Raw genomic sequence first — 27984 nt, forward strand, 5'->3', positions numbered from 1 at the left:
GGGGGAGAGAGAGAGCGAGTGTGAAAAGGGGGAGAGAGAGAGCGAGTGTGAAAAGGGGGAGAGAGAGAGCGAGTGTGAAAAGGGGGAGAGAGAGAGCGAGTGTGAAAAGGGGGAGAGAGAGAGCGAGTGTGAAAAGGGGGAGAGAGAGAGCGAGTGTGAAAAGGGGGAGAGAGAGAGCGAGTGTGAAAAGGGGGAGAGAGAGAGCGAGTGTGAAAAGGGGGAGAGAGAGAGCGAGTGTGAAAAGGGGGAGAGAGAGAGCGAGTGTGAAAAGGGGGAGAGAGAGAGCGAGTGTGAAAAGGGGGAGAGAGAGCGCTAGTGTGAAAAGGGGGAGAGAGAGCGCGAGTGTGAAAAGGGGGAGAGAGAGATCGAGTGTGTGTGAAAGCATTATGGGGAGAGAATGACGTTATAGGGAGTGAGACTGAGTGTTCCATTGTAGAGAGAGAGCACAGGGTTAGAAGGGGCAAATATTGCAGGGTTTTTAGGCAAAAGGAGTATCAGCATATTGACAAAGGAGGAAATAAATTGACATCTCAGGCGTTAAGGAAGGCTCGGGAAAGAGGGAGAACCCAAGAGCAGGAGTGTCTGCCCCAGAGCAGAGAGAAGGCAGAAAATGAGCAGAGGGTGGAGAGAGGGAAAGACCATGTCAGAGCTTCCGGATAGCGAGTCTCCGATATCCCATTCAGACTCTGATTTTAAAGCTCATCAGAGTGATGTTGCCAGCAGCATGAGCAGCCAGGAAGTGTTAGTGCAGATGGAAAACCAGAATACTCTGACTTCTGCAAATGAAACCATGATCCAGAATGCAAAGGCTTATTTACTGCAGAAAAGCACCATGTCCAACCTCAACCTGTGAGTATGTAAACCTAAACACAACTCGCTAATGTTTTCGGATTAACAAGTTTGTCATCTTTCTAAAAGTAAAGTTTTAGGTTTATTTACTAGTCACAAGTAAGGCTGATATTAACACTGCAATGAAGTTACTGTGAAATTGCCCTCGTCGCCACACTCCGGCGCCTGTTCGGGTCAATGCACCCTAACCAGCACGTCTTTCAGACTGGGAGGAAACCAGAAGAAACCCTTGTCTTGCCTCACCAGCACCTGGCATCTGAGGGCGCAACCTCAGGCTAAAGGGACGATCCTTTAAAACAGAGATGAGGAGGAATTTCTTCAGCCAGAGAGTGGTGAATCTGTGGAACTCTTTGCCGCAGAAGGCTGTGGAGGCCAGGTCATTGAGTGTCTTTCAGACAGAGATAGATAGGTTCTTGATTAATAAGGGGATCAGAGGTTATGGGGAAGAGGCAGGAGAATGGGGATGAGAAAAATATCAGCCATGATTGAATGGCAGAACAGGTTCGATGGGCTGAGTGGCCTAATTCTGCTCCTATGTTTGATGGTCTTATTCCCTCCCTACACCTTACTATTGTCAAAATGCTATATGCTTACGATGCTATATGCTTACTATTGTCAAAATGCTATATGCTTACGATGCTATATGCTTACTATTGTCAAAATGCTATATGGGACGGCATGATGGCACTGTGGTTCGCACTGCTGCTTCACAGCTCCAGGGACCTGGGTTCGATTCCCGGCCTTGGGCCACTGTCTGTGCGGAGTCTGCACGTTCTCCCCGTGTCTGTGTGGGTTTCCTCCGGGTGCTCTGGTTTCTTCCCACAGTCCAAAAGACGTGCTGGTTAGGTGGATTGACTATGCTAAATTGACTCTAGTGTTAGGGGCATTAGCAGAGTAAATATGTGGGGTTATGGGGGTAGGGCTGGGGTGGGATTGTGGTCGGTGCAGACTCGAATGTAGGGATTCCATGATCTATGATGGGATAGCGGGATATGGGCCAAACATGGGTAATTGGTACTTGCTTAGTGGTTAAAAAAGGGGTGACATAGACAAGTTGGGCCGAAGGGCCTGCTACCATGCTGTAAACCTCTACGACTCCATGACTCTACAGTGAAAACTACTTTATTCGTAACTAGTGCAGCAAATCTGTGGCACGGTGGCACAGTGGTTAGCGCTGCTGCCTCACGGCGCCAGGGACCTGGGTTCGATTCCCGGCTTGGGTCGCTGTCTGTGTGGAGTCTGCGTGTTCTCCCCGTGTCTGCGTGGGTTTCCTCCCACAGTCCAAAAGACGTGCTGGTTAGGTGCGTGGCCATGCTAAATCCTCCCTCAGTGTACCAGTTGAATCGATCTGGGTGGAAATAACCAGTGTGTTGGTGTGACCGCAACTGGAGTATTGTGTCCAGTTTTGGTCTCCTTATTTGGGGAAGCATGTGGTTCAGAGGAGGTTCACCATATTGATTCCGGGGACAAAGGGGTTGGCGTATGAGGAGACAGTTTGGGCTTATACAAGCTGGAGTTGAGAAGGACGAGAGGGGATCTGTTCGAGGTATATAAAGCTTTAAAAGGGATTGATAAAATAAATGTAGACCAATGTTTCCTCTTATGGGGCAATCTAGAACAAGAGGTCACAGGTATGTATATTTTTTAAATTCATTTGTGGGACATGGCCAGCCAACATTTATTGCCCATCCCGAATTGTCCTTGTTCAGAGGGCAGTTGAGAACCCCCACATTGCTGTGGCTCTGGATTCACATGTAGTCATGATGTGGAGATGCCGGCGTTGGACTGGGGTAAGCACAGTAAGAAGTCTCACAACAGGTTAAAGTCCAACAGGTTAATTTGGTAGCAAATACCATAAGCTTTCGGAACGCTGCCCCTTCGTCAGATCTGACGAAGGGGCAGCGCTCCGAAAGCTTATGGTATTTGCTACCAAATTAACCTGTTGGACTTTAACCTGGTGTTGTGAGACTTCTTACTTCACATGTAGGCCAGACCAGGTAAGGACGGCAGATTTCCTCCCCTAAAGGACATTAGTAAATGGTTGTGAGCGGTAGATTTAAAACTGAGATGAGGAGGAACTACTTCTCGCAGAGGGTGGTGAATTTGTGGAACTCGCTGCCCCGTAGCGCGGTGGAGTCTGAATCATTGAATGGTTTCAAGAAGGAGATAGATATATTTCTAATAAAAAAGGGATAAGGGAAACAGGTGGGGAGGTGGGTTTGAGACCAGGGAGAGATCAGCCATGATCTGATTGAATGGCGGAGCAGGCTCGAAGGGTTGAATTTGCCTCCTTCTGCTCTAAACTCCTACGTTCCATTAATGAGCCCTCATGATGGAGTTTGGACCTCATGAAAGAACATGCACAAAAGCAGGAGTATATTGTTAAAAACAAAAGCTGTGGTTTGCATACTTTGATTCAAACAAACAGATTAATTCTAAGACCTCTTGCCTGTATAAACTGTAAAGAAAACAGGAGTCTGAGGTAACACCCCCAGAACATCACCATCGAATCATGTGATCGGCACTTTAAGCATTCTGCAACCCTTTTAAATATGTAACATCCCTCCCCCTTTACTTCTGTGGTCATTAGAGCAACAAATTACTACAATGTTATACATGGGATCAATGTTACTCTAGATGCAGTACTGCGCACCATTAATCATTACACAGTCTACAAAGATCGTGAATGTAGCCCGATCTATCACGCAAACCAGCCTCCCATCCATTGACTCTGTCTACACTTCCCGCTGCCTCGGCAAAGCAGCCAGCATAATTAAGGTCCCCACGCAGCCCGGACATCCCCTCTTCCACCTTCTTCCGTCAGGAAAAAGATACAAGTCTGAGGTCACATACCAGCCGACTCAAGAACAGCTTCTTCCCTGCTACCATCGGACTTTTGAATGGGCCTAGTATTAAGTTGATCTTTCTCTACACCCTAGCTATGACTGTAACACTACATTCTGCACTCTATCTTTCTCTATGAATGGTATTCTTTGTATAGCGTGCAAGAAGCAATGCTTTGTCTGTATAGCGCGCAAGAAGCAATACTTTACACTATGTTAATAAATGTGACAATAATCAAATCAATTCGGAACAAGAAAATTGTTCAGGAGGATGTCTAATCTTCCGGTGGTAATTGACGTCCTGGAGTTTGACTATCCTTGACCCTAAAAGTATAATTTGGAATTTCAGTGAACACGTCTTCTCTTGGAACTAATTTTGCATCATCCTCACTTGGTATATTAGTATTGACGCAATCATCAGGCAATTCAGATGCAAAGTCTTCTATAGTAGCATTCACAGCATTAGGAGCTTAAGAAGTTGGTACTTCTGGAGATGATTAAGAAATCGGTTTGAGACGATAACAATTGGTCAGCTCGTCAAACTAGTTCATCTTCGGTTTGAACCATGTAAGAAATTGGACCTGTTTTTGCTAAAACTATGGCTCTTGCTTCTCATCTAATAACTTGAGATTGTTGTTGACGCTCTGCTATCTCAGAAGTTTCTGGAAGCAGTGACAAATCAAACATCGTTCTCAGCTCTCCCTTTAAGAGTAGTAACGCAGGTAGTCGCATGAGTAGTGTTTCTGCGATGACTTCAGCCAGGCTAATGAGGTTGGCTTGCTACAGTATGAGCTACCTGTTGGGTCCTAAATGATGGTTAAATCAGGGAGCCTCGTGCTCCCTATTTAAAGCAGGTCTGTCAGACTCCCAGCCTGCATTCAGCAGAGAGCAACTGGAGAGCTGGCTGTGTACAGATGTATGGTGTAAATAAAGTAACTTGGTGACGGGACTTTCGGCTCCGTGGAGTTATTACAGTTTCTATAAGATGCAAAAGAGCTATTCACACGATGTGATGATGAGTCTCGCTCTCAAGCTTTTAAAGAAGAATCTTTCAAATTTTTTTTTTAATAGAAACCCGACAGTGCAGAAGGAGGCCATTCGGCCCATCGAGTCTGCACCAACCACAATCCCACCCAGGCCCTACCACCACACATTTTTTTTTACCCGCTAATCCCTCTAACCTACACATCTCAGGACTCTAAGGGGCAATTTTTTTTTAACCTGGCCAATCAACCTAACCCGCACATCTTTGGAGTGTGGGAGGAAACCGGAGCACCCGGAGGAAACCCACGCAGACACGAGGAGAATGTGCAAACTCCACACAGTCAGTGACCCGAGCCGGGAATCAAACCCGGGACCCTGGAGCTGTGAAGCAGCAGTGCTAACCACTGTGCTACCGTGACGCCAATGGAAATCTTTCAGCTAATCCATTGGTTGATGGATAATAGGATTTTATATGTCGGGAAGAAGATACAAAAGTCCGAGGTCACGTACCAACTGACTCAAGAACAGCTCCTTCCCTGCTGCCGTCAGACTTTTGAATGGACCTACCTCAAGTTGATCTTTCTCTGCACCCTAGCTGTGACTGTAACACTACATTTTGCACTCTCGTTTCCTTCTCTATGAACGGTATGCTTTGTACAGCGCGCAATAAACAATACTTTTCACTGTATACTAATACATGTGACAATAAATCAAATCAAAAAAATATATGCTGAATAGATAATCCTCAAAGTCTTGTGAAGTAAACTGTGAACAATTATCGCTAACCACCTTATCGGTTTACCAAATTGTGCAAAAAGTGTCAAGTTTTTCAATGGTTTGTTCAGATGTAGTGATTCTCATGACTTCTCGCCACTGAGAGTGTGCAGCAATTATAACTAAGAACATGCAACCCTCAAATGGACCAGCAGAATCTACATGTAATTGTTACCATGGCTTTTTAAGCCACTCCCAAGGATGTAAAGGTGTGTTTCTTCTTCTTGCACTGGATTGTCCCACTCTTCCTTCAATCCGAGCATCCAGACCTGGCCACCAAAAGTAATTACGTGCTCATGCCTCCACCCAGAATATACCAGGGTGTCCCTCCTGTAGTTGTTCAAGAACTCTTCCACGCAGACTAGGAGGAATGATCCCATGGATTCCCCACAATGGACACCCACCCACACAGCTCAAGCTTTCCTGACACACATCATTTCAAATCAAGATGTGATAGATGTATGTGTTCCAGCTATTAGAGTCATAGAGGTTTACACCATGGAAACAGGCCCTTCGGTCCAACTTGTCCATGCCGCCCTTTTTTAAGCTAATCCCAATTGCCCGCATTTGGCCCACATCCCTTTATACCCATCTTACCCATATAATTGTCTAAATGCTTTTTAAAAGACAAAATTGTACCTGCCTCTGGCAGCTTGTTCCAGACACTCACCATCCTCTGTGTGAAAAAATTGCCCCTCTGGACACTTTTGTATGTCTCCCCTCTCACCTTAAACCTATGCCCTCTCGTTTTAGACTCCCCTACCTTTGGGGAAAAGATATTGACTATCTAGCTGATCTATGCCCCTCATTATTTTATAGATCTCTATGAGATCACTCCTCAGCCTTCTACACTCCAGAGAACAAAGTCCCAGTCTATCCAGCCTCTCCTTATAACTCAAACCATCAAGTCCCGGTAGCATTCTAGTAAATCTCTTCTGCACTCTTTCTCATTTAATAATATCCTTTCTATAATAGGGTGACCAGAACTGTACACAGTATTCGAAGTGTGGCCTTACCAATGTCTTGTACAACTTCAACAAGACGTCCCAACTCCTGTATTCAATGTTCTGACCGATGAAACCAAGCATGCCGAATGCCTTCTTCACCACTCTGTCCACCTGTGACTCCACTTTCAAGGAGCTATGAACATGTACCCCTCGATCTCTCTGTTCTGTAACTGTTATTGTTCCTGTCAATACCATACTTAAAGCAATGGGAATAAATAAACGGGTTGGATTCACTTGAAACAGTCCAAACTGTTAAACAAAATTACACCTGTTAAGAAGCAAAAAAGCTTGCACTGATGGCTTATTGAGAAAGTTAAGGATCCCACTAGGATAAAAGAAGAGGCTTACTGTGACGTTAGTGTACCTTTAAGAAAGGTTTTTTAAAAAATCATGATCTCTGCAGCTCTCACAGCTTCAGTTTTTCTCATTGTTGCCGGGCTGTCTATGAGAGCCTTCTTATTGCTGTTTAAATGGGGGTTTGTTTATTTTTACTCGAACGTTTAGGACTCTGCATTGTTCGGCGAAAAGCTGGTTGGCAGTTTTCAGTTTGGAGCTGCAGGTTTGAGTTTTAGTTTTAGAAGGGGCATCAAGCTGAAAAGGAGTCTCTTCCTGATTTTGGAAATTCTGCTGGTTAGCTGAAAGCAAGGTTTTGCTTTTCTGAAGGGGGGAATCAGCTGTTGGTGGCTTGCCTTGTGTTCCTAGTTTTTTGGGGAGCTGTTCTGACTTCAAACCGTTCTGAGTCCATCCAGAGAACTACATACTTCATTCAAAGGTCTCAAATCCAGCATCACGTGAGCATTAGTCTTTGCTGTGTTAGGCCTGTGAAAAGGGTCTTCTGTCTATGGGATTGGTTTGATTGGAACACATTAGATATATTTATTAGGAGTTATGTATTATAGTGGTTGTTTTGTTTCTTCTTTGTAATTGATAAAGTTCTTATTAATTTTCTTACTATACATGCTAACTATATTCTTAAATAAACTTTGTTTGATAAAAGCTCCCTAGTGGGTCATTTGAATCATACCTGAAATGAAACATCTCACGCTTATCCTAGCCAAATTCAAGATGCAAAACTTATGATCCAGGCAAGCTCCATCAGACACTTTGGAGTTTATGACCTGAACCATAACACCTACCATGTTGCAAAGATTATTAATAAGCCTGAGCCTTGAGAGTGTTTTAGAAACCAACAAAAGACCATCAAAAAGTCAATAAGGAATAAATAGATTATGAGCGTAATCTAGCCAGGAATATCAAAACAGATTGTAAGAATTTTTCCAAGTATATAGAAAGGAAGAGAGTCGCTAAAGTAAGTGTTGGTCCTTTGGAGACAGAGACATTAAACAAATATTTGGTTTCTGTCACAGTCAAAGGCACATATTATATACTATAAATAGAATGTAATCAAAGGGCTAACAAGAACCAGGAACTTAAAGTAATTACTAGCAGGAGAGAAAAACTATTAAGAAAACCTAAGGGTCTAAAATCTGACAAATCCCCAGGACTTGAGGTTATCCAAAACTCCCCTCCCTGTACCTTACGTCGCACCAATTCCTAATCTGCCTCTGTTCTCACTGACCTACATAAGCACCTGGTTAAGCAATGCCTTGAGTTTAAAATTGTTATCCTTGCTTTCAAATTGCTCCTTGGCCTCACCCTTTCCTACCTCTCTAATCTCTGTAAGTTCCCCCACCGTGCCACTCATGGCCTCTTGTGCATCCCTGATTTTATTGGATCCACCACTGCCGCCCGTGCCTTCAGTTGCCTGGGCTCTAAGCTCTGGAATTCCTTCCCTAAAGGTCTTTCTTCCTTTCAGACACACCTGCGAACCTAACCCTTTGACCGAGCTTTGGGACATCGGTCCTAATATTGCTTTAAGTGGCCCGGTGTGAAATTTTGCACTGTGATGCTTGTGTGGACAACGTTAGAACATTTTGTTCTTTTAAAAGCATTATATAAATATCAGTTTATGGGGAGGCGGTGGCCCAGTGGTATTATCGCTAGACTATTAATCCAGAAACTCAGCTAATGTTCTGGAGACCCGGGTTCGAATCCCGCCACGGCAGATGGTGGAATTTGAGTTCAATTTTAAAAATCTGGAATTAAGAATCTACTGATGACCCATTGTCGATTGTCGGAAAAACCCATCTGGTTCACTAATGTCCCTTTGCGGAAGGAAATCTGCCATCCTTACCCGGTCTGGCCTACATGTGACTCCAGAGCCACAGCAATGTGGTTGACTCTCAACTGCCCTCGGGCAACTAGGGATGGGCAATAAATGCTGTAAGTAGTTTAACAACACCAGGTTAAAGTCCAACAGGTTTATTTGGTAGCAAAAGCCACACAAGCTTTCGAAGCTCTAAGCCCCTTCTTCAGGTGAGTGGGAATTCTGTTCACAAACAGAGTTTATAAAGACACAGACTCAATTTACATGAATAATGGTTGGAATGCGAATACTTACAACTAATCAAGTCTTTAAGAAACAAAACAATGGGAGTGGAGAGAGCATCAAGACAGGCTAAAAAGATGTGTATTGTCTCCAGACAAGACAGCCAGTGAAACTCTGCAGGTCCACGCAACTGTGGGCGTTACAAATAGTGTGACATGAACCCAATATCCCGGTTGAGGCCGTCTGCGTGTGTGCGGAACTTGGCTATCAGTTTCTGCTCAGCAACTCTGCGCTGTCGTGTGTCGCGAAGGCCGCCTTGGAGAACGCTTACCCGAATATCAGAGGCCGAATGCCCGTGATTCGGCCTCTGATATTCGGGTAAGCGTTCTCCAAGGCGGCCTTCGCGACACACGACAGCGCAGAGTTGCTGAGCAGAAACTGATAGCCAAGTTCCGCACACACGCAGACGGCCTCAACCGGGATATTGGGTTCATGTCACACTATTTGTAACGCCCACAGTTGCGTGGACCTGCAGAGTTTCACTGGCTGTCTTGTCTGGAGACAATACACATCTTTTTAGCCTGTCTTGATGCTCTCTCCACTCCCATTGTTTTGTTTCTTAAAGACTTGATTAGTTGTAAGTATTCGCATTCCAACCATTATTCATGTAAATTGAGTCTGTGTCTTTATAAACTCTGTTTGTGAACAGAATTCCCACTCACCTGAAGAAGGGGCTTAGAGCTTCGAAAGCTTGTGTGGCTTTTGCTACCAAATAAACCTGTTGGACTTTAACCTGGTGTTGTTAAACTACTTACTGTGTTTACCCCAGTCCAACGCCGGCATCTCCACAATAAATGCTGGCCAGCCAGCGACATCCATGTCTCAGGAATGAATAAAAAATATCAGTTGTTTTGTGTAGATCTCTTAAGTGCACACCGCACCACCAAAATATATAGAATTTGATTTGATTTATTATTGTCGCATGTATTAACATACAGTGAAAAGTATTGTTTCTTGCGCACTATACAGACAAAGCATACCATTCATAGAGAAGGAAAGGAGAGAGTGCAGAATGTAGTGTTACAGTCATAGCTCGGGTGTAGAGAAAGATCAACTTAATGCGAGGTAGGTCCATTCAAAAGTCTGACAGCAGCAGGGAAGAAGCTGTTCTTGAGTCGGTTGGTACGTGACCTCAGACTTTTGTACCTTTTCCCCGAAGGAAGAAGGGGGAAGAGAGAATGTCCGGGGTGCGTGGGGGCCTTAATTATGCTGGCTGCTTTGCCGAGGCAGCGGGAAGTGTAGACAGAGTCAATGGATGGGAGGCTGGTTTGTGTGATGGATTGGGCTACATTCACGACCTTTTGTAGTTCCTTGCGGTCTTGCGCAGAACAGGAGCCAAATCAAGCTGTGATACAACCAGAAAGAATGTTTTCTATGGAGCATCTGTAAAAGAGGCTCCAATATTGAAATGGCCATTCAGCCCATCTGGTCCACTTACTATCCATGCAAACAAGTGGCTCTCATCACCTTGTTCCCATCTCCCTTCGGGTTGTTTCCCTTTGCCCACCCACCCGATCTAATCTTTAACATTGACACAGTTTCTGCTTCAGCCCAGAAGCAAATCCCGCAGCCCCGTAACTTCCTGTCATCATGTCTTTCACCCAATCCCATATCTGTGGTTCCTCCATTCTTGATCACCTTAGGCTTTGATAACCCTTTTGGTCCCATATCCTGCTGCCCCAACTCAGCAGGAAGACTCGTGCAAGGAAAGACCCACTGAGGTGAAGGGCTGAAGGTAACCTCAGTGAGAGCCAACACCACCCTGAGAATCTGCTGTGCGAAAAAGGTGCAAGAAGATAAGCAAATGGGAAGAGGATATATTTGTAAATGATTGAGGTTGAGGAGAAGGGCATTCTGTAAGAGGGAGATACAGAATAATTCAGCACAATGGCATAGTGGTTAGCATTGCTGCCTCACAGCGCAAGGGAGCCTGATTCGATTCCAGCCTCGGGTTACTGTCTGTGTAGAATCATAGAATCCCTACAGTGCAGAAGAAGGCCATTCGGCCCATCGAGTCTGCACCAACCACAATCCCACCCAGGCCCTATCCCCATAACCCCATGCATTTACCTAGCTAGCCCCCCTGACACTAAGGGGCAATTTAGCATAGCCAATCCACCTAACCCGCACATCTTTAGACGGTGGGAGGAAACCGGAGCACCCGGAGAAAAAACCCATGCAAACACAGACAGTGACCCAAGCCGGGATTCGAACCCGGGACCCTGGTGCTGTGAGACAGCAGTGCTAACCACTGTGCCGCCCAGAAGCTGCACATTCGCCCCGTGTCTACGAGGGTTTCCTCCGGGTGCTCCGGTTTCCCCTCACACTCCAAAGATGTGCGGGTTAGGTTGATTGGCCGTGTTAAATTGTCCCATGGTGTCAGGGGAATTAACAGGGTAAATATGTGGGGTTACTGGGATAGGGTGGGATTGTGGTCGGCGCAGGCTCGATGGGCCGAATGGCCTCCTTCTGCACTGTAGGGATTCTATGGTTCTATGACTGTCCTTTCAACCTTTCTGTTATCTGCCCTTCTAGCTATGATCACCTGTCACAGGTGCTGACCAAGCTGTTGGATGAACGGCCTGACAATGCTGTGGACATCTTTGAAGACATCAGCAAAAAGGTGAAGCAGACACAATTCAACAAGAAGATGGACACACTTCGCGACGAGTATGAGACCTCCATGGCGTACAGTTTGGCCGAGGTTCAGAAATCTCTCTTTGCAAAGGCAGTTGAAACAGAAGAGGGGGCAGGAGATCACGAGGAGGAAGTGGTAAATACTGTTTTCAGAAGCTTAGCACTTCACCAGTGTAAGGTCCTCTACACCATCGTAGGTGGCACGGTGGTTAACACTGTTGCCTCACAGCGCCAGGGACCCGGGTTCGATTCCCGGCTCGGGTCACTGTCTGTGCAGAGTCTGCACATTCGCCCCGTGTCTGCGTGGGTTTCCTCCGGCTGCTCCGGTTTCCTCCCACAGTCTGAAAGACGTGCTGGTTAGGTGCTAAATTCTCCCTCAGTGTAACCCGAACAGGAGTGTGGCGACTTGGGGATTTTCACAGTAACTTCGTTGCAGTGTTAATGTAAGCCTTAATTGTGACTAATAAATAAATAATAAATAAGTAAATAGATAAATAAACCATCAAGGTCAGTGTGCTGAGCAGAAATGCACAGAGGGCTGGTTGGGTGGAGCAGTGTATCAGAGTCTCAAAGTCAGTGACCTGATGGCCCATCTGTTTAAGGCATTGGATAGAATGATTCCTTCTTTGCTTTAAATCGGTTGATCTCCATTGGGGTGAGGACTGTAATTGTCCTCAGTGTCCTTGGCTACATGCTGATCGCTATCCAAGTGAGCCCAGCTCAGTAATGCATGCAGGAAAGATTTGTACCCAGTCACGTTACACTCACACAGGCTGCTAACATTCTGACTCAGCATATCCACAGAGTGGGATTGGGGGCGTATTGCCCATTCTCGGCACAAAATAGTCTGAGGAAATTAAACAGGGCTAACAAAAAGTTCTTTCCTGCATCCAAAGCCCCAAATTGTGGCATTTTGATTCTCATTCTTATAGTAAATATAACTTGATGCTAATCATACGATCATACGAGGCCATTCAGGGCGGTACGGCAGCGCAGTGGTTAGCACTGCTGCTTCACAACACCAGGAAGCCGAGTTCAATTCCGGCCTCTGTGTGGAGTTTACACGTTCTCCCTGTGTCTGCGTGGGTTTGCTCCGGTTTCCTCCTCCTCTCTAAAGATGTGCAGGTTCGGTGGATCGGCCATGCTGCGTTGCCCCTTAGTGTCCCAAGGTGTGCAGGTTAGGTGGATCGGCCTTGCTAAATTGCCCATCACTGTCAGGGGGATTAGCAAGGTAAATACGTGGGGTTACAGGGGTAGCGCCTGGATGGGATTGTGGTCGGTGCAGACTTGATGGGCTGAATGGCCTCCTTCTGCACTGTAAGGATTCTATGATTTGGTTCGTTGTAACTGTCCTGGCTCCTTGAAAGAATCATTCAATTAGTCCCGTTTTCCAGGGCACTTCATATTGTCCCCTTTCGAATACATATTTAACTGTGCTTTCACCATCTTTTTCAGCAGTCCGTTCCATCTGTTCTCTCTTTTGACGATGATCTTAATACTGTATCCTCTGGGTTACTGACCCTCCTGCCAGTGGAAACAGGTCCTTCTCATTCACTCTGCCAAAAGCACGCTTCAAAAGGATCGAGAATGATTTGCAAAATGAGCTAATGTGATGTGAGAAGTAGCTTTTTCACACAGCCAGCATTTAGGGTCTGGGACACACTGCCTGGACATGTGGTGGGGGCAGGTTCAATCGAGGCACTCAAGAGGGCGCTAGATGACTATCTGAATAGAAACAATGTACAGGGATACGGGAGAAATCATGGGCAGAAAGAAGGAGGCCATTCGGCCTTTCGTGTCTTTATTGACCCCAATTCCACCCAGACCCTATTCCCGGAGCCCTCGTTTTTCCGGCTAATCCCCCTGACACTAAGGGGCAATTTAGCATGGCCAATCCCCCTAACCTACACATCTTTGGGCACTAAGGGGCAATTTAGCATGGCCAATCCCCCTAACCTACACATCTTTGGGCACTATGGGGCAATTTAGCATGGCCAATCCACCTAACCTGCACATCTTTGGGCACTAAGGGGCAATTTAGCATGGCCAATCCACCTAACCTACACATCTTTGGACACTAAGGGGCAATTTATAGAGTCATAGAGGTTTACAGCATGGAAACAGGCCCTTCAGCCCAACACGTCCATGCCGCCCCTTTTTTAACCCCGAAGCTAGTCCCAATTTCCTGCATTTGGCCCAAATCCCTCTGTACCCATCTTACCCATGTAACTGTCTAAACGCTTTCTAAAAGACAAAATTGTACCTGCCTCTATTTCTACCTCTGGCAACTTGTTCCAGACACTCATCACCCTCTGTGTGAAAAAATTGCCCCAATTTGGCATGGTCAAATCTAACCTGCACATCTTTGGGACACTAAGGGGTAATTTAGCACGTCCAATCCACCTAACCCACAGAACTTTGGACTGTGGGAGGAAACCCACGCAGATGCGGGGCAGAATGTGCAGACTCCATGCAGATGGTGACCCGGAATTGAACCTGGGTCCCTGGCGCTGTGGGCAGCGGTGCTAACCACTGTGCCAAGGCAGGGGAATGGCACTAAGTCTTGATGCTCATTTGGAGAGCCGGTGCAGACACAATGGGCCGGATCAGTATCATTCTCTTTAATGTCCTTCTCTTTTTTCTGGCAGATAGATTCACCTCTCCCGAATGTCATGGAGATGGCTTACTTTTTTCAAAACACGGGAATTGGCCTCAGCAGTGATGAGACGTACCGCATCTTCCTGGCACTGAAGCAACTAGTAGAAACATATCCCCTGCAGAAGTGCCGGTTCTGGGGGAAGATCTTGGGAATCAATGGAAATTATATCGTGGCTGAGGTGGATTTTCGTGAAGGGGAGGAGGACACGGAGGAATTGGGAGAAGAGGAGGATGCGGAGGGAAAGGAGGACGAAAGAGATGAGTTGGGGCAAACCGAGGAGGAAGAGACTGAAGAGGTCGAAGATAAGCCTCCAGCGTCCACGTACAAACCCCCGCCAGTCATCCCGAAAGAGGAAAACCGCTCCGGGACTAACCGGTATACCTACTTTGTCTGCAGCGAGCCGGCCAAGCCGTGGGTGAAGCTGCCCCCGGTTACACCGGCGCAGATCACCGTAGCCAGAAAGATCAAGAAGTTCTTCACCGGCAACCTGGAGGCTCCCGTCATCAGCTACCCGCCGTTCCCTGGCACCGAGATGAACTACCTGAGGGCACAGATTGCCCGGATATCCGCCGGCACGCAGATCAGCCCGCTGGGGTTCTACCAGTTTGGAGAGGAGGAGGAGGAGGAGGAGGAAGGGTCAGTGAGGGAGAACTACGAGGAGAATACCGAATTTGAAGGAATTGCCACATCAGAGCTGCTGGATAGTATGGCCAATTGGGTCCATCACACACAACATATCCTCCCGCAGGTAAGTGTGCCTTTTGCACCTCCAGGGTTGACCTTCTTCTTATTTTGATCCAGCAGCTAAGTGACTCTCCCATTTTTAAAAATTATTCTTTCACGGGATGTGAGCATCGGTGGCAAGGCCAGCAGTTATCACCCATCCCTAGTTGTCCCTTGAACTGAGCGTCTTGCTCGGCCATTACAGAGGGCAGTGGACAAGTTGGGCCGAAGGGCCTGTTTCCATGCTGTAAACCTCTATGACTCTAAAAGTCACATGTAGGCCAGACCAGGTAAGGACGGCAGATTACCTTCCCTAAAAGCAGTGGACAAGATGAGTTTTCAACATTGCTAGTTGCCGAGGTCACCGTTAGCTTTATACCCTTCAGATTTTAGTTAATTGAATTTAATTTCCACCAGCTGCCGTGGTGGGATTTGAACCTGTGTCTCTGGGGATACCTGCTCCAGTGATCTGCCACTGTGCCAACATCTCCCCAGATGAGAGGGCGGGCATTGATTTGAATGTTTCGGCAACATATTCTGAGTTATTGATACGTGTCCAAAGTGGGAGCCTGCGGTGGATTAGGCTTTGTGGTGGAGGCCCACAATCTGACAGATTCAGTGGTGATCAAAAGGATTGTGGGCTGAAGTCACCAGGAACTCAAAATTAAGGGCACACCCCTCAATATTAATACTTAAAACAAAGAACATTACAGCTCAGGAACAGGCCCTTCAGCCCTCCAAGCCTGCACCGACCATGCTGCCCGTCTGAACTAAAACCCTCTACCCTTCCGGGGACCGTATCCCTCTATTCCCATCCTATTCATGTATTTGTCAAGATACTCCGTAAAACTCACTATCGCATTTGCTTCCACTACCTCCCCCGGCAGCAGGTTTCAGGCACCCACCACCCTCTGTGTAAAAAAACTTGCCTCGTACATCTCCTTCAAACCTTGCCTCTTGCACCTTAAACCTCTGCCCCCTAGTAATTGGCTCTTCCACCTTGGGAAAAAGCTTCAGACTATCCACTCTGTCCATAATCTCGAACACAGGAGTTGGGACGTCTTGTTTGAAGTTGTACAGGACATTGGTAAGGCCAACTTGGAATGCTGTGTGCAATTCTGGTCACCCTATTATAGAAAGGATATTATTAAACTAGAAAGAGTGCAGAAAAGATTTACCAGGATGCTACTGGGACTTGATGGTTTGCGTTACAAGGAGAGGCTGGATAGACTGGCACTTTTTCCCTGGAGCGTAGGAGTCTTAGGGGTGATCTTATAGAGGTCTATAAAATAATGAGGGACATAGATAAGGTAAATAGTCAACATCTTTTCCCAAAGGTAGGGGAGTCTAAAACTAGAGGACATAGATTTAAGGTGAGAGGGGAGAGATACAAAAGTGTCCAGAGGGGCAATTTTTTCACTCAGAGGATGGTGAGTGCCTGGAACGAGTTGCCAGAGATAGTAATAGAGGCGGGTACAATTTTGTCTTTTAAAAAGCATTTGGACAGTCACATGGGTAAGATGGGTATAGAGGGATATGGGCCAAACACGGGTAATTGGGACGAGCTTAATGGTAAAAACTGGGTGGCATGGATAAGTTGGGCCGAAGGGCCTGTTTCCATGCTGTAAACCTCTATGACTATGATTCTAAAAGTTCCAGCAAGTAACAGAGTTGGTGAGATGCTGTGGGGATTCATTGCTATATTGAAAATGCCCTGCCAATATTTTCATATGTCAGCCACTTGGATCCTTGACGACATGGCGGACCATTGAATGATTGGCTGATGACACCATTCTGCATTGCCTCACCACCGCAATCCCCCCCCCCCCTCCCCCCCACGCCGGTTCTGTAAGCTGCTTAAGCCCAACAACCTTCCGGGATCTCTGTGTTCCTCCTAGCGGAGATGATGGCCTAGTGGTATTATCACTGGACTATTCACCAGAAATTCAGCTAATGTTCTGGGGACCCGGGTTCGAATCCCGCCACGGCAGATGATGGAGTTTGAATTCACTCAAAATATCTGGAATTAAGAATCTACTGATGATCAGGAAACCATTGCCGATTGTCGGAAAAACCCATCTGGTTCAATAATGTCCTTTAGGGAAGGAAATCTGCCGTCCTTACCCGGTCTGACCTACATGTGACTCCAGAGCCACAGCAATGTGGTTGATTCTCAACTGCCCTCTGAAATGGCCGAACGAGACACTCAGTTCAAGAGCAACTGGGGATAGGCAACAAATGCTGGCCCAGCCAGTGACACCCATGTCCCAGAATTAATTTTTAAAAATTTTCCAGCCTCTTAGGCATCCCTGATTTCCAATTCCACACCCTTCACAGTCTTTGGCTCTAGACTCTGGAATTCCCTCCTGAAACCTTTGGCTCCATCCTCCAGTGCTAACCACTGTGCCACCGTGGGCGGCACGGTGGTTAGCACCGCTACCTCACAGCGCAAAGGACCCGGGTTCGATTCCCGCCTTGGGTCACTGTCTGTGCGGAGTCTGCACGTTCTCCCCGTGTCTACGTGGGTTTCCTCCGGGTGCTCCGGTTTCCTCCCACAGTCCAGAGATGTGCAGGTTAGGTGGATTGGCCGCACTAAATTGCCCCTTAGCGTCAGGGGGACTAGCTAGGGTGAACCCGTGAGGTTGTGGGGATAGGGTGGGATTGTGGTCGGTGCAGACTCGATGGGCCGAATGGCCTCCTTCTGCACTGTAGGATTCTATGGTTCCACTAAGGTACTCTCTCAAACCCACTTCTTTGACCAAAATTATGGTCACCTTTCCTAATATCTACTTATGTGGCTCGAAGTCAAGTTTTGTCGGGTGCTGACAACCTTTATGTGAGTTAAAGTTGGTTGAACCCTGTTCCAGAAGTTTGGTTTCTGCAATGAAATGTTTTTGGTCTGATGCAGGGCCGCTCCAGCTGGTTTAATCCTGTTCAGAAAAAGGAAGAGGATTATGAGGAGGAGGAGGAGGAAGAGGAGAAACAGGCACCAGACGAACCTGAACCAGAGGTGGGGCCACCCCTCCTCACTCCCCTGTCGGAGGATGCAGGTAGTACACACATCTTTGGAATAAGCCCCCTGCCCCACACACCACAAACAGTATCTCAGTTTTTGTGCAATGTTCCTTTTGTTTCTTGTTGTAACATTTACATTCACTCTCTCCTGAAGGCCCAGATGACTCAGAAACTTTCGAAAGAAGTCACATTAAACTAATTCCATTTCCATAGATCCAGTCCCTAGCCCTCTTTTCCTAATTGTATCTTAATCTCACCTCCTCTCCATATGCCTCAACCCACCTATCCACCCCCTCCCCATATCCCTCAACCCACCTATCCACCCCCTCCCCATATCCCTCAACCCCATCTATCCACCCCCTCTCCATATCCCTCAGCCCACCTATCCACCCCCTCCCCATATCCCTCAACCCCACCTTTCCACCCCCTCCACATATCCCTCAACCATCTGTCCACCCCCTCCCCATATCCCTCAAGCCCACCTATCCACCCCCTCCACATATCCCTCAACCCACCTATCCACCTCCTCCACATATCCCTCAACCCCACCTATCCACCCCCTCCCCATATCCCTCAACCCACCTATCCACCCCCTCCCCATATCCCTCAAGCCCACCTATCCACCCCCTCCCCATATCCCTCAACCCACCTATCCACACCCCTCCCCATATCCCTCAACCCACCTATCCACCTCCTCCCCATATCTCTCAACCCATCTATCCACCTCCTCCCCATATCCCTCAATGCATCTACCCAGTCCCTCCCCATATCCCTCAATGCATCTATCCATCTCCTCACCATATCCCTCAACCCACCTATCCATCCCTCCCTATATCCCTCAATCCATCTACCCACCCCCTCCCCAAGCCCCTCAACCCCATCTATCCACCTCCTCCCCATATCCCTCAACCCATCTATCCACCTCATACCCATAACCCTGAACCCATCTACCCATCCCTCTCCATATCTCTCAACCCATCTGTGCATCTCCTCCCCATATCCCTCAACCCATCTACCCACCTCCTCCTCATATCCCTCAACCCATCTATCCACCTCATACCCATAACCCTGAACCCATCTACCCAGCTCCTCCCCATATCCCTCAACCCATCTAGCCACCCCCTCCCCATATCCCTCAACCCACCTATCCACCTCCCCCCCATATCCCTCAAGCCCACGGTGGCACAGTGGTTCACACGCTGCCTCACAGCACCAGGGACCTGGGCTCGATTCCTGGCTTGGGCCACTGTCTGTCTGGAGTTTGCATGTTCTCCCCGTGTCTGTTTGGATTTCCTCTGGGTCCTCCGGTTTCCTCCCATAGTCCGAAAGATATGCTGGTTAAGTGCATTGGCCATGCTAAATTCTCCCTCAATGTACCCGAACAGGTGCCGGAGTGTGGCGACTAGGGGATTTTCACAGTAACTTGCAGTGTTAATGCAAGCTTACTTGTGACTAATAAATAAAATAAAACACCTCCTCTCCATATCCCTCAACCCATAGAACCATAGAAAAGTTACAGCACAGAAGGAGGTCATTTAGCCCATCTTGTCCATGCCAGCCCAAAGACACCCTGGTGCCCTTTCTAATCCCACCTTCCTGCACCCAGCCCATAACCCTGTAGCTTGAAGCCCTTACGGTGCAGACTCTGGTACTTATTAAAAGAGTTCAGGGTCTCTGCTTCCTCCACCAACTCAGGCAGTGAATTCCAGACACCCACCACCCTCTGCATAAAAAAAGTTCTTTCCCAAGTCCCCTCTACACCGACTGCCATTTATCTCGAATCTATGTCCCCTGGTTCTAGAATTGTCCATCAAGGGAAACAATTCTATTCTGTCTAGAACATAGAACATAGAACAGTACAGCACAGAACAGGCCCTTCGGCCCACGATGTTGTGCCGAGCTTTATCTGAAACCAAGATCAAGCTATCCCACTCCCTATCATCCTGGTGTGCTCCATGTGCCTATCCAATAACCGCTTAAATGTTCCTAAAGTGTCTGACTCCACTATCACTGCAGGCAGTCCATTCCACACCGCAACCACTCTCTGCGTAAAGAACCTACCTCTGATATCCTTCCTGTATCTCCCACCATGAACCCTATAGTTATGCCCCTTTGTAATAGCTCCATCCACCCAAGGAAATAGTCTTTGAACGTTCACTCTATCTATCCCCTTCATCATTTTATAAACCTCTATTAAGTCTCCCCTCAGCCTCCTCCGCTCCAGAGAGAACAGCCCTAGCTCCCTCAACCTTTCCTCATAAGACCTACCCTCCAAACCAGGCAGCATCCTGGTAAATCTCCTCTGCACTCTTTCCAGCGCTTCCACATCCTTCTTATAGTGAGGTGACCAGAACTGCACACAATATTCCAAATGTGGTCTCACCAAGGTACTGTACAGTTGCAGCATAACCCCACGGCTCTTAAACTCCAACCCCCTGTTAATAAAAGCTAACACACTATAGGCTTTCTTCACAGCTCTATCCACTTGAGTGGCAACCTTTAGAGATCTGTGGATATGAACCCCAAGATCTCTCTGTTCCTCCACAGTCTTCAGAACCCTACCTTTGACCCTGTAATCCACATTTAAATTAGTTCTACCAAAATGAATCACCTCACATTTATCAGGGTTAAACTCCATTTGCCATTTTTCAGCCCAGCTTTGCATCCTATCTATGTCTCTTTGCAGCCTACAACAGCCCTCCACCTCATCCACTACTCCACCAATCTTGGTGTCATCAGCAAATTTACTGATCCACCCTTCAGCCCCCTCCTCTAAGTCATTAATAAAAATCACAAAGAGCAGAGGACCAAGCATTGATCCCTGCGGCACTCCGCTAGCAACCTGCCTCCAATCCGAAAATTTTCCATCGACCACCACCCTCTGTCTTCGATCAGACAGCCAGTTACCTATCCAATCGGCCAACTTTCACTCTATCCCACACCTCCTCACTTTCATCATAAATGAAAGGTATGGGGATATGGGGAGAATGTCGGCTCTATCTCTTCCCCTCATCATTTATACACCTCAGTACAGCCATTCATTCTTTTGTCCCAAGGAAAATAACCCCAGCCTATTCAATCTCTCCTCGTAGCTACACTTTTCCAGCCCTGGTGACATTCTTGTAAACCTCCTCCGCACTCTCTCCAGAACAATTACACCCTTCCTGAAATGTGGTGACCAGAACTGCACGCAATGCTCCACTTGTGGCCTCACCAGTGTTATATACAATTCCAACATTATACCCTCACTTTTATCACCCATATCTCTGCCAATGAAGGAGAGTATTACACATGCCTTCTTTATAACCTTGTCTATTTGAACTGCTGCCTTTAGGGACCTGTGTACTTGTACACCAAGATCTTTCACTTCGTCCACCCCTCTTAGTATATTCCCATTTATTGTGTACTCCCTATAACTGTTTGACTATCTACCACCTTCTCCCATATCCCTCACCCCATATAACACCTTCTCCCCATATCCCTCAACCCATCTAACACCTTCTCCCCATATCCCTCAACCCATATAACACCTTCCCCCCATATCCCTCAACCCATATAACACCTTCTCCCCCTATCCCTCAACCCATATAACACCTTCTCCCCATATCCCTCAACCCATCTAACACCTTCTCCCCATATCCCTCAACCCATATAACACCTTCTCCCCATATCCCTCAACCCATTTAACACCTTCTCCCGATATCCCTCAACCCATATAACACCTTCCCCCCATATCCCTCAACCCATATAACACCTTCTCCCCATATCCCTCAACCCATATAACACCTTCTCCCCATATCCCTCAACCCACATAACACCTTCTCCCCATATCCCTCAACCCATATAACACCTTCTCCCCATATCCCTCAACCCACATAACACCTTCTCCCCATATCCCTCAACCCATCCAACACCTTCTCCCCATATCCCTCAACCCATATAACACCTTCTCCCCATCTACCTCAATCCCACCTACCTGCCTGCTCCCCATGTCTGTTGACACCATCTTCCAACTTCTTGCCATATCCCTCAATCCTGTGGGTTACTGTTGACCAGGAACTGAACCGGGACCATCCCTATAAATAACATGGCTACAAAAGTAGGTCAGATATTGAGAATCCTGCGGCCATTAACTCACCTCCTGACTCCACAAAGCCTGTTCACCATCTATAAGGCACACGTCAGGAGTGTGATGGAATACTCCCCACTTGCCTGGATGGGTGCAGCTCCAACAACACTCAAGAAGCTCGACACCGTCCAGGACAAAGCAGCCCCACTTGATTGGCACCCCATCCACAAACATCCACTCCCTCCTCCACCGACGCTCAGTAGCAGCAGTGTGTACCATCTACAAGATGCACTGCAGAAACTCACCAAGGCTCCTCAGACAGAGAGTTTTAAAAGTAAAGTTTATTTATTAGTCACAAGTAAGACTTACAATAACACTGCAATGAAGTTACTATGAAAATCCCCGAGTCCCAACACTCCAGTGGCTGTTCGGGTCAATGCACCCTAACCAGCGCATCTTTCAGACTGTCGGAGGAAACCGGAGCACCCAGAGGAAACCCACGCAGACACGGGGAGAACGTGCAGACTCCGCACAGACAGTGACCCAAGCCAGGAATCGAACCTGGGTCTCTGGCGCTGTGAGGCAGCAGTGCTAACCACTGTGTCGCCAGAACCTTCCAAACCCATGACTAGTACCATCTAGAAGGACAAGGACAGCAGATCATGGGAACACCAGCAGTTGTAAGTTCCCCTCCAAGCTACTCACCATCCTGACTTGGAAATATATCGTTGTTCCTGCACTTTCGCTGGGTCAAAATCCTGGTACTTCCTCCATAACAGCATTGTGGGTGTATCTACACCACGCAGACTGCAGTGGTTCAAGAAGGCAGCTCACCACTACCTTCTCAAGGGAACTTAGGGATGGGCAATAAATGCTGGCCTAGCCAGCGATGCCCACATCCCGTGAATGAACTTTAAAAAAATCCCACCTACCTGTTCCACATAACCATCAACCGCACCTTACCCACCTTCTCGCCAGATCCCTCAAATCCACCGTCCCACCTTTTCACCAGAACCCCTTACCCCACTTACCCATTCTCTCTCCATGTTCCTCACCCCTGCCTGCCTGACACAGCCACTACACACACATACAAATGAAGAGCAAGAGTATGCTTTCATAAACCTGCCTCCCATCCATTGACTCTGTCTACACTTCCCGCTGCCTTGGCAAAGCAGCCACCATAATCAAGGGCCCCACGCACCCCGGACATTCTCCCTTCCACCTTCTTCCACTGAGAAAAAGATACAACAGTCTGAGGTCACGTACCGACCGACTCAAGGGCAGCTTCTTCCCTGCTGCTGCCGTCAGATTTTTGAATGGACCTACCTCGCATTAAGTTGATCTTTCTCTACACCCTAGCGATGACTGTAACACTATATTCTGCACTCTCTCCTTTCCTTCTCTATGAACGGTATGCTCTGTCTGTATAGCGCGCAAGAAACAATACTTTTCACTGTATGCTAATACATGTGACAATAATAAATCAAATCAAAAATGCCCCTCAGCCCCTCAAGCCTGTTCCACCATTCAATAAGATCATGGCTGATATGATTGTGGCCTCTACTCTACATCCCTGCCTAACTCCCCCCCCCGCCCCACACCAATAATCTTATCTATCTGCCTTAAAATATTTATCGGCCCTGTCTCCACCACTCTCCAGGCAAGAAAGTACCAAAGACACAAGACCTTCTGAGAGAGAGAATTTCACCTCATCTCCATCTTAAATGGGAGCCCCCTTATTTTTAAACTGTGTACCCTGACTCTAGGCTTTCCCTCTCCAATACCTCTCCAACATCGACCGGTCAAGTCTCCTCAGGATCTTATATGTTTCAATAAGATCACCTCCCACACGGCCAGTGGATACAGGCTCAGCCTTTCCTCATGGGATAACCCCTTCATCCCGGGAATATCTCTCATTGAATCCCACTCTCACATGGAGCCAATCCCAAAGAGCATGGTTGGGCGGCACGGTGGCACAGTGGTTGGCACTGCTGCCTCAGAGCACCAGAGACCCGGGTTCAATTCCAGCCTTGCATGACTGTCTTGTGTGGAGTCTGCACGTTCTCCCCGTGTCTGTGTGGGTTTCCTCCAGGTGCTCCAGTTTCCTCCCACAGTCCAAAGATTTCCAGGTTAGGTGGATTGGCCATGATAAATTGCCCCTTAGTGTCCAAAGGTGTGCAGGCTAGGTGGATTGGTCTTGTTAAATTGCCCCTTAGTGTCCAAAGATGTGTAGGTTATGTGGGTTGGCCATGCTAAATTGCCCCTTAGTGTCCAAAGATGTGTAGGTTAGGTGGGTTGGCCATGCTAAATTGTCCCTTAGTGTCCAAAGATGGACAGGTTAGGTGGATTGGCCATGTTAAATTGCCCCTTAGTGTCCAAAGGTGTGCAGGTTAGGTGGAATGGCCATGTTAAATTGCCCCTTAGTGTCCAAAGATGTGTAGGTTATGTGGATTGGCCATGCTAAATTGCCCCTTAGTGTCCAAAGATGTGTAGGTTATGTGGATTGGCCATGCTAAATTGCCCCTTAATGTCCAAAGATATGTACGTTATGTGGATTGGCCATGCTAAATTGCCCCGTAGTGTCCAAAGATGTGTAGGTTAGGTGGGTTGGCCATGCTAAATTGTCCCTTAGTGTCCAAAGACGTGTAGGTTAGGTGGATTGGCCATGTTAAATTGCCCCTTAGTGTCCAAAGACGTGTAGGTTAGGGTGGATTGGCCAAGCTAAATTGCCCCTTAGTGTCCAAAGATGTGTGGGTTAGGTGGATTGGCCATGCTAAATTGCCCCTTAAATTTCTCAAGCTGTATAGGTTAGGAGTGTTAGTGGTGTAAATGTGGGGGTTATGGGGATGAGGCGGGCCTAGGTAAGATGCTCTGTCAGTTAGTTGGTTCAAACTCGATGGGTCAATCGACCTCCTTCTGCACTGTAGGGAGTCTATGATTCTAAGAGAGAAGCAGGAAGAACATTTCCATTGTGTCCCTTCCTGTGATGATGGGGGTCAGTAACCAAAACGTTTCTCATTGTTTCAGAGGTCAACCATATCCCCCCCTGGGCAGCCAAGTCTTCGACCATCCTGATCCCCCAGTATGCCATCGCTATGGTCCGGTCCAACCTCTGGCCAGGGGCATACACCTTTGCAATTGGAAAGTGAGTATCCCATTATTTTAGCAGGTGAGGGTTCCCAGTATTGAATGTGTTGACCTGACCAAAGCAAAAGCAAAATACTGCCAAGGCTGGGAATCTGAAATAAAAAACACAGATAGTGCTGGAGGAACCCAGCGGGTCTGGCAGCATCTGTGGAGAGAGAAACAGAGTTAACAAAGGGACCTTGCTGCGTTTGCCCATACATCTCTGAAGGCGGAAAGGCCGGTTAATAGGGTGGTGAAAAAGGCCTATGGCATACTCGCCTTCTTCGATCAGGGTCTAGATTACAAAAGCAGAGAGGTCCTGATGGAGTTGTGTAGAACTTTGGTGAGGCCACAGCTGGAGTACTGTGTGCAGTTCTGGTCGCCACTGTTAGCGCGAGTGGGCGAATACGACCACTACCGACCCAGAGTCGGGTTCAACAATGGCACAGCTTTATTGCTTTACGTCGACGGAGGTACAATCAGGACATACATACAATAACAGTCCCGAATGGTTCGGCATAGACAAGAAGGGCCAAAAGGCCTGGTTTCTGAGCTGTAATTTTCTATGGTTCTATGGTTTCTATGAAGATACTCTGAAGGCCTGCCAAAACGGGTTATAGTTGTAGTCATATTCTGTAGTTGATGTGTAAATGGTTTGTTTATGGTTTTCTGCTATGGTCATCCTCTTTAATGGGTGTTTAGGTGCGGAGTTGATGTGTTAAGTCTGGTGATTGCCTAGTCGAGGGAGGTGAGAATTGACTGAAATCTCCGGAATTTCTTATACAATAGGTGTTTAATTGGATATCAGGAAGTCTTCCAGGTCTCAGAGACCTTCTGAAGTGTTTGAAAAGGGCTTCCTGATATCCTTGGAGCCAATTTAATTAAATGGAAGGGTATGCTAATGTGAGTTCCTGAGTCCTTTTGTCAGCCTTGTTTCTGCGTTTTAAAAGACCTGCTTGTCTGTTCACACTTTGTGCCTGGGTGCTGCTTTGTCCTGTTTCATTTATTTGATTTTATTCTAAGAAATATTTAATCTAAGGAATCACAGAAATTTGTGTCCGCTTACACCACATTATAGGAAGGACGTGAACACACTGGAGGGGGTGCAGAGGAGATTCACCAGGATGCTGCCTGGGATGGAACATTTAAGTTATAAAGAGAGGTTGGATAGGCTTGGGTTGTTTTTGCTGGAGCAGAGAAGACTGAGGGGGCGATCTGATCGAGGTGTTCAAGATTGTGAGGGGCATGGATAGGATGGATAAGAAGCACCTATTCATAGAAATCATAGAAACCCTACAGTATAGAAAGAGGCCATTTGGCCCATCGAGTCTGCACCGACCACAATCCCACCCAGGCCCTACCCCCATATCCCTACATATTTACCCACTAATCCCTCTAACCTACGCATCTCAGGACACTAAGGGCAATTTTAGCACGGCCAATCAACCTAACCCTCTTAGTTGAAGGGTCAGTTACGAGGGGACACAAGTTGAGGGGTGAGAGGTTTAAGGGGGGATTTGAGGAAAACGTTTTTACCTGGAGGGTGGTGAGGGTTTGGAATGCGCTGCCTGGGAGGGTGGTGGAGGCGGGATGCCTCACATCCTTTAAAAAGTACCTGGATGAGTGCTTGGCACGTCATAACATTCAAGGCTCTGGGCCAAGTGCTGGCAAGTGGGATTAGGTGGGAAGTCAGGGCCTTTCATGCGTTGGTGCAGATTCGATGGGCCGAAGAGCCTCTTCTGCACGGTCGTACTCTGTGATTTTGAGCCTGTGTGACTCTTCTTCAGAGCTGAAGAGAGGTGGAAAGGAGGGTGGAGCAAAACAGAAGGTCAGGAATAGGTGAGAGCCAAGGAGAGATTGGACAGATGTCACAAGACAAGAGGAGTGTTAATGGTTAGCGTTAAAGACTAAGGCAGGTGTTAATAGCAGCATGAAGGTCAGATATTTATGTTCCTCTTTAGCCAGGGGTGGGTTGGCAATGGTTAGAGACAGTTCTTCCTTGTTGAAGGAAATGACTGCTATTTTCATTGGCATCTCCCCACAGCGGCAGGACTGAGGAAGGTGGCCTGCTATAGATTATACAGATGAACATTTATTTCTTTGAACAAGGCCGGCCCACCCGATCACTTGGGCTAGGACTCCGCCGGCCGGGCCGGAACTAGGCCTCCGACTCAAATGCTTCTCTCTTCGACAGGAAATTTGACAACATTTATATTGGCTGGGGCCACAAATACAACCCCGAGAACTACAGCCCCCCCGCAGCCCCGCCAGTGCAGCCGGAGTTTAGCAGCGGCCCGGACACCACCGAGGTGGATGACCCAACGGTGGAGGAGGAGCAGGCACTGCGGGCCGCGATGGAGGAGCGACTGGCAGCGGCGGAGGAGGCGGAGGAGGAGGAGGAGGAGGAAGAGGAGGAGGAGGAGGATGATAACTAACTCGAGCGGAATTCGCCCAGGTCGATATTTGAATCTGTTGTTCCGTATCGAGGGGTGATAATAGCTGTTTGCTCTTCTGCGCAAATTCAAAACCAAACTAAATCTGTAAATGCTTTTAATATAGAGATGTCGGTGATAATAAAGATGTTTTCTTCTTGTGAAAAATCCAAGCATTAACAAATGAGAGGTCATTGGTCTGAAGCAGTTACTCTGTTTCTCTCTCTCCACAGACACTCCTCGGCACTGCTGAATATTTGCAGCTTTTTCTCTGTCGCTATCTCACATTTCCAGCAACTGAGGGCATTTTGCTTTTGCTCATTGCACAGACTGTGGCTCCACTCGAACCCCAAAACCCAGACCAGTGAACAGACAAGCACCAGGGAAGCAACAAGGTGATCAGAGCAGGTGGCAGCG

At 47.4% G+C, this 27984-nt stretch overlaps 1 protein-coding gene across 1 annotated transcript; it reads left to right on the plus strand.

Annotated features, from left to right (window-relative positions):
- On the plus strand, nucleotides 1-27744 carry rsph4a (radial spoke head component 4A). The gene is made up of 6 exons (XM_078241751.1): nucleotides 1-849; nucleotides 11442-11679; nucleotides 14192-14950; nucleotides 17834-17975; nucleotides 25037-25154; nucleotides 27330-27744. Exons 1-6 carry the CDS (start codon nucleotides 611-613, stop codon nucleotides 27568-27570), a joined length of 1737 nt encoding a protein of 578 aa, XP_078097877.1. The 5' UTR covers nucleotides 1-610; the 3' UTR covers nucleotides 27571-27744.
- The last annotated feature ends 240 nt before the right edge of the window (nucleotides 27745-27984 follow it).

This window comes from Mustelus asterias, chromosome 24, assembly GCF_964213995.1.
Source record: "Mustelus asterias chromosome 24, sMusAst1.hap1.1, whole genome shotgun sequence".
NCBI lineage: Eukaryota > Metazoa > Chordata > Chondrichthyes > Carcharhiniformes > Triakidae > Mustelus > Mustelus asterias.